The sequence below is a fragment of the Leucopleurus acutus genome (assembly GCF_964270905.1).
Source record: "Leucopleurus acutus genome assembly, chromosome: 11".
NCBI lineage: Eukaryota > Metazoa > Chordata > Mammalia > Artiodactyla > Delphinidae > Leucopleurus > Leucopleurus acutus.
Window position 1 is genome coordinate 69588351 of NC_139152.1, and position 8224 is coordinate 69596574.

At 34.0% G+C, this 8224-nt stretch overlaps 1 protein-coding gene across 1 annotated transcript in view; it reads right to left on the reverse strand.

Moving 5' to 3' along the window:
• The window catches only part of SLC6A15 (solute carrier family 6 member 15), a gene marked incomplete at both ends in the record, with an annotated part of 26878 nt that extends 24361 nt beyond the window's left edge, over positions 1–2517 (reverse strand). Inside the window, one exon of the mRNA XM_082850902.1 lies at positions 2229–2517. Within this exon, the coding sequence (XP_082707028.1) occupies positions 2229–2517 (289 nt within the window). The remainder of the gene's footprint in view (positions 1–2228) is intronic.
• Positions 2518–8224: the final 5707 nt, after the last annotated feature.

The following is an 8224-nucleotide window of genomic DNA, read 5'->3' on the forward strand; positions in this document are numbered from 1 at the left end:
AGATACCTGGCCTTTTCTTCTAACTCAAATTTCTCTAACACGAGCCTCCATAACAAAAATAGTCATAGCTAAACTACAGCTGAGAATTTACTATTTGCCAGGCACATTTCTATCCATGTTACATGTAGTTACTCATTTATTCCTCACAAGAATCCAATGGGGTAAGTACCAGTATTTTCCTCATTTCCTCATGGGAATTCAGCCAGAAGAAATAAGTTAACCTGTGAATGGTCACCTGGATAATGTGGGAAAGAACCAGGCTTTATAGTCAAACTGACTTCAAAATTTGAGCTGGTAGCTTCTACATTATAACACTTATTAAGCTTAACCATTGTGCTTTCAGTAATATCTTCAGACAAATCAACTTATATTGGTCTATTACTTTTTATTCTGTTATTCATAAAGTGCCTCAAATGATGAATAAGATTTAGGTAACCTAAGACTGACTAAACAGTCAAATACCTAGACAGCTCAATGCCATACTGCACGCTGAGTACTGCCTTTTGAACTCCAACAGCCATCTTGAAACAATAAAGCCCATTGGTGTTTTATAATGTCACTCTCTAGCATTTGTAATTAGAAGAGAGGAAACAATACTAGGAAGGGCATCTTGACTCTCTTTATATATGAAAGAAAGTAAAGAGGAGGAGCCATTTTTGCTAACAACTGATTACTATGAAATCCTTTAGAGCTCTCCACCAAGACAAATACTGTATTAAATGGAAAGCAACCTGAGTTTTCAGCCAAGATAGCGGTCTTCCTTAATAGTATTGCCAGTTAGGCTCATAAGGTGAAAGGTCTGAAAATCAGAATTCATCTTTTGCCAGTCTTGCAAATGGGGATGATTTGTGAGAAACAGAAAGCAGGGCAGTACATAGCTGCTTGTAGCTGATTTAATAAATAATTCATCTGTGATGTTAAAGACTAGCTAGAGGAGCTTGCTGTTTCAGTGGAGCGATGGGTAGTGCATCACCAACTTCATGTACTGATTCTTACCTCTCTGGCAGATTTGTCAGACAGGCTACTTTTCCCCAAACCTGTAGTTTTGTCCCTGGTTGAATTAACTAAGCAAGACCTTAAACATATTTTGTCACCATGACACCTTAGCTTTTTATCTATTAGTGACTGAAAAGAAACCATTTCATATATGAATGGTTTTATTATTTCATCTGATATATAGGTTGTAACTACATCAAAAATAAAATAAAACCATGTTTTTTTCCAGTCAGCAAAACTATCACAAACTGGAATCAAAGACCAAAATATCCAGTCTTTCCTTTATGTGCTGAAATGCTGCTTACAGAATATTGTGTTTAATCACACTTGTTTGAACAGCTTCCATATATGTATATGGTAAAGATAGTAATGGTAAAGAAAGTAAAGCTTAATATTAAAGTTATTTTAATTTAATAACCCAAATGTTAGTTAACTTAATGTTCAGTTTGACTTTGGTGTACTATTGAGCTTGTATCCTACATGAACAATGTACTCTCTTGTATATGGTTTTATTTTCTTGATTTTAAGACAATTTTCACTAAATAACACCTGGTAATTATATGCACAAATACAGAAAGCTAAATATCATGTTGATCTAGATAATATGTTTAAAATTAGGAATGGTAATTATCATCGTAAGGATGCTAATATCTGAGGATGAAGACTATCTGGCATTATATTAATTATCTGGTTAAATTCCTTCTACTAGGATATACAAAGTTCTGGTCAGCATTTGAAGACTATAATCATTCTAAATTATATGAAATTTTTGCTTTTTTGAAGAGGGAAACAACTTAAAATTCAGAGTTAATAAATTGTGGACAGAAAATTCTCTCTTGTCTTGTTCACCAATATCGTCTCACATCAAAAACTTGAGGACTTTTCTCCAAAGTGAATAACTGATAGGCACAAGGGATGGAACACTGGTTAGAAAAGTCAGTAATTTAGAGATGTTAATAGCATCCACAGAAAGAATTTGAGAATTTATGACCTTAAGCAATCCTTGAGTGTTCATAGCAAGCCATCTGCTCCTATGGAAACCTAATCTGAAAACAGAGCTGAAATTCAGAGCTGAAATTACTTCCAGCAAAAGTGTCTCCCTAGTTTTACAGTGGAATTCATAGTTTCTAAAATAGTGAAACTACAGCAACAACAGGGGCTATTTGACATAATCAACTGCAATTTGCTCAGCAATGTATCACTCAAAAAAAAAGCAGAAAACAGAAACTTACCACCCCCATTCTTCTGACAGAGGTATGGGAATCTCCACACGTTCCCTAATCCTACAGAAAATCCAACCTGGGCCAGGATGTATTGTAGTTTACTGTTCCAAGCTGGTCTTTCATCTTCGACTTCAGATCCTTCTTCAACATCTGTGTCTTTCTCTTCTTGGACGTCAACAATTAGTTCACTTTTCTTAAAGGCATCATCAGCTGAGTCTTCATTGGAAAGAAGGTCTTTGACAGACTCAATAACCTCATCGTCTAATTCTCTTTTTACCACCTTGCTATTCTTAGGCATTTGAAAGTGCGGGCAGTGGTATTTTTTTTAATTCCCTTTTGGTAAGTTTGTTAATCCTTTTTAAAAATATGTTAGTTGATAGGAATAAAAGTTGGAGGAGGATATCAAAGGAATCTTTGATTCAAGGTGATAAAGTCTTATGGATCCTGGATCTCTATGTCCAATATTCTGTGGGTACCTGTAAAATTTTAAGTTGAAAAACAATAATATTTAATAAGGAAAAATATTTAAAATACCAAAGACCCTTTCTTATTAATTTTTAAGATGCAAACTCTTTCTACAGAGTGTAAAACATATGACTGTCCTTGACCTTTCAGAGCTTATTATTTCCAGAAGTATAAGAATTGTAAAGTACACAAGGGCTTCACACACATTTTCTTTTAGCTAACTTCTTCCTTCTTGCAAAAATCTACTTTGATCTCAGATATACCCCACTGCATAATGTTGACTCGGTTCATTCGTAAGTAAGTAGAATTTTGAGACCCTTTTTCTTAATTCTTCCTTTTTCCCCTCTCTGACTAAAGTACATCCCTTATTTTATTGCTTATAGAATTATATACACAATTGCATGCCATCCCTGTAAATTTGTCTTATACAGAATTTCATCTGTTGGCATGTTCATCTATTTATTCATTTGATATTAAGGGAAAAGACATTAAGGGATATATTGGGGGAGGGGAAATTTCGCCTCTTTCCCCTCTTAGTTCTTTTGGTTGGTGATTAAAATGACATAAGACAGATTCACAGGAGAAAAAAAGTTTATTATTTTCATACAGCAAATCCACATAAATATGAAGAATTCCAAAGGCAAGGTGAGATATATATATATTATTCTGGACTAAGAAGGAGGTAGGGATCTGAGGTTTTAAGGGGAAGTAAAAGAATTCAAAGGAAGATAAAAGGAGTTGTTTGGTAAACAAATGTTTGCGGGTCATCCAAAGACAATAGGACGCAGAGAGGACTTTGATCAAATGGGCTTGGCTAGGTTCCTTCAGGTCTACCACACCTAATACTTAACTATAGTTATCAGTGGTGATAGCTCCTTCCTGGGACAGGCCTCCTATCTTAAATTCTTTTAGGCAGTAAGGGAGGAATTCAAAGGTTCTTCCTGAGTCTTTTGGGCTTTCATTTTTTCAGCTCAAAGTAATCTGCATGCTGGAGTGGCACATCTTGTGGCAACCTACCCTGAATCCCATCAGACACAAACATTAATGAAACATACAATATCTGCTTTTAACGAGCTTATATCTACTATAGAGAAAGGTGCATCCCAAATAACTGCACCACGCTGCACAATGTAAATGACCCAACATCCTTACAATAGGAGAGACCAGGAACGTTGGATACAAGTGAACTTAGAGTTGAGCAGAAATGGAGTGGGCCACAACAAACATAAGGAAAAACATAAACAGATTCAGGAAGTGGTAAAAATTTGTGATATTTGTGTGTACATTCTCTCAAACAACTCAAGAACAACACTGCCATCACCTTGGCATTTTCCCCTTTCTCCATTTCTGTTTGCATTATATCTCATCTCCTTTCTCTATTCAGATACAGACCAAGTAAGTACACAAGGCATATCTATGAACCAATGAGACTATTCTTTTTTTTAATTGAAGTAGAGCTGATTTACAATATTGTTTTAGTTTTAGGTGTACAGCACAGTTGTTTGCTTTGTTTTGTTTTTGCAGATTATATTCCATTATGGGTTATTATAAGATATTGGGTGTAATTCCCTGTGCTATACAGTAAATCCTGATTGCTTATCTATTTTATGTATAGTAGTTTGTTAATCCCATATGCCTAATTTGTCCCTCCCCGACTCCCCTTTGGTAACCATAAGTTTGTTTTCTATGTTTGTGAGTTTGTTTCTCTTCTGTATTCATTTGTATTATTTTTCAGATTCCACATATAAGTCATATCATTTGGTGTTTGTCTTTCTCTGTCTGGCTTACTTCACTAAGCATAATATTCTCTAGGTCCATCCATGTTGCTGCAAATGGCAATATTTCATTCCTTTTTATAGCTGAGTAATATAGTGTGTGTGTGTGTGTGTGTGTGTGTGTGTGTGTGTGTGTGTGTGTGTGTGTGTATACCACGTCTTCTTAAGCCAATTGTCTGTTGATGGGCACTTGGGTTTCTTCCATGTCTTGGCTACTGTAAATAGTACTGCTTTAAACATTGGGTTCATGTACCTTGTCAAAGTAGAGTTTTCCATTTTTCTGGATATATACCCAGGAGTAGAATTACTAGATCATATGTTAGCTCTATTTTTAGTTTTTTTAAGGAACGTCAGTACTGTTTTCTACAGTGGCTGCACTAATTTACATTCCCACCAACAGAGTACAAGGGTTCCTTTTTTTCCACATCCTCTGCAACATTTATTATTTGTAGACTTTTTGATAATAGCCATTGTGTCCAGTATGAAGTTGTCTATTTTAAAAAGTGACTAAACATATGAGAGCTTCTCCTCAAAATTGGATCAGGAAGCTTTAAAAATGATATCCCAAGAATTCTATCATTCACTACTAGAAAAAAAATGGAATTCTTTGATGGAACTGCTGTTAGATTTACATTAAAAGTCAGAGAAAGAGTCTGTCATACTTTATCTTATAATCTTAATGAAAAAGACAGGGTGCTGGGTAATGCAATGAAAAGAAAAATTCTTTAACTTAACCATATAACTATTCATCATTTTTAGGTTTGTATGTGTTTCATTGTTTCCAAAATTAAAATATATACTCTAAGAAAATACACTCATTAAGATCTGGTGAAGATTAACAGGAAGACTGTGAAGGAAATTCTGAAAGAGAAGCATTCCCAAAATATTCTGAATAGTAGACATATCTCTGGAATAACTGAAAAACTTCTCATGGTGACTATTTTGAAGAGGCCAACACGGGTTGGATACAGAAATAGTTTCATGCAGTTAGGGATTATGTATGTTTAATTTGTACTATTTCCCCCTAGAGCTCAGTAATTATTAGTTGAATAGATGAATAAATATAACCACTGAAAAACTGAAATAAGCTAATTTTCCAAATAGTTTTTGCTGGAAGAAAACAACCTGACATATAAGAAATTGTGATTTGTGAGACATGAATTATCTAAAGGTCTACATTTTTTGGATCATCTAATGATAAACTGTTTGCATAATAACTTTACTGATACATGGATAAGAGCATTTGTTTTAATCTGACAAGCTTGGAGTTATGCCATAGCTCTTTTACTTAGTTGTGTAACTTCTCATAGTTATATGACTCTTAACTTAGTTTCCTCAATAGACATTGGTCTGTTACTCCTTTTGCTTTTCTCCATGCAAATAGAAAGGTAAGGAATGTATTGAAGTTTAAAGATATTATTACAGTAAAATCACCCACCATTTCATGAAGAAAAAATTTAAAAGACAGTGTTATTCATGAGTCTCCCTCAAATTAATTATCTGAAAATTGTTTTATTTCTTCTACAGATTTCTAGTCGTTGCAGGAAAAAAATTAAAAATAACATCTTTGGCCACTGTTGCATATTTTTTACATATCCAATGAATAATCATACATAGGATATCTTTTGGCATAGTTTAGTTTAAAAATTCCTGTCAGACTACCCAAAGTTCACATTCTTATGAAAAAAAAAATCAATGTCTAATGGAAACAAAATTTAAATGCAACTTTCTATTTTAAATGCCTAAAATGTACTTAACTACATATACAGATTTATAATGCAATAATCTTAGGCAACCTTTACAAAATTTAAAACTTAAAAAGTGATGCTAAATATGTATTTGCATGCATTTAGAGTTCCTTTTCTATTATAAGCAAAAAAAAAGAAGTGATAGTACATTAATATTATCACAAGTAAAATCATTTACATTCTCTTATCTCACTTTGTTTCTCCCACCTCCTGCTCCTGTCTGGGATGGCTGTAGGAAAATATTGGGTGGGGTTGCAGTAACATTGAAGTTTCCACAATAACACGTAAGTCTTGGGGGAAAATGTATATCTCTTCTTCAATAGGCCATAAGCTCTACTTGGAGAATGACATTATCTTACCAATCTCACATTCTCAATGTTTAAATTTGTCTGTCAAATAAATGAACTGAAGTATGACAGAATAATATTGTATAATAACTACAAGTATTTTACGTTATTACACGTTTGGTTGTTTTTTCGTTTTTTGCCTTTTACCCCAAGTCCCTATATTTACTGAGTCAGAGGCATATCTTTCTTATATAGCTGCTGCATATAGCCAAAAGATATAAATGCAGTTTCTGAGTGGATTTGTAAAAACCTAGTATATGAGACAATTTGAAAGCCAAATTAATTTCAAAATTTTCAAGATCCAACTTTTCTGAAAGAGAAATTTTTTAGGAATGCCAAAAGCTTGCCTGAAGAACTTAGCCCGTAAAAGTATGCCATAAACAAAGATTTAAACGTGTAATCGACTATTGCCAAAAGTGTATTACTGTTACTACGAAGCAGGAATGTCCAGGGAGGATGTGAAGTAGTGGGTGATAAATTTTTCATATTCTACCGGTCACATGGGCAGTAGGATAATCAGAATCAATTAACTGCACAGTCCCTGCCAAGTTATCACCATCCACTCCTGGGAGAGTAAAGTTGGCAACAAGCTATCATATTGCTCTTCACCTGTACCTAGGAGTTGCGTTAGCTGTCCTCATCACTAACTGATAAGGGCCTCCTGTCTACAACGGAGTAACAGGTGAGAGCAGGGGTCAAGAAAATACTGCCCATGAATCTAATACAACCCACGGTCTGATTTTGTAAATAAAATTTTATTGGAACATAGTCATGCCCACACATTTACATATCTCCTATGGTTAATTTTGTGCTGCAACAACTGAATCACTTTGTATGGATTGCAAAACCTAAAATATTTACTATTGAAAAAATTTGACAACCACTGTTCCAGAGATTAAATCTGAATTGAAGATGCAGAGTGCCCCAGATCACTCCATCTATGTTTCATTTGCACGGCACTAATTTTTTTATTACATGGTGTGACAAGATAGACATCTCCCCATTCAAAAAGGAGATTATTTAGTAAGTAACTATGAGATTATGAGTAATTATGAGATTAATTGCTAAGAATGAAAAAGTTTTACATAGAAACAGGGAGATGGAGGGGTAGTAGTTGAGAGGGAAACAAAAGCAAAAGATAAATGTAGAGTATATATCAGGAAACAGAATAGAATAAAACACAAAATACTAAAAGATAAAATAGCAGACTTTTGCTAAGACTTGTATTATTTAATAATAATAATAATGTAGAACGGTCAACACTGAGAAATTACTAGTATGGAGATTCCTAGGGATTTCAAGCAGAAGTAGAAAGGAGAAATAAGCCCAGGATATTCAATCACCTCTATAAAAACTAAGAGAAAAAAATACTTGATCTTCAGTTTTTATACTCAAGTACTTTGTATTCCAATTATAAATGTCGCAAATATTCTCATCCATAAAAGATCTGATGAGCCCTAATGGGGAGAAAGAGGGACAGGCTACATGATCATGAAATTTAGCCAATCGAGACAGAGACCCGTGTTAAACGACAGACGTGAACATTAATTTAAACAAGGAAATAAGGTTCAAAATCTATAAGAATTATGTTGAGGAGAAAAATATAAATTAAAATCCAAAGATAACCTGACTAACAAAATCAGGAATTTAAACGGGAGAAAGAAAGAAAG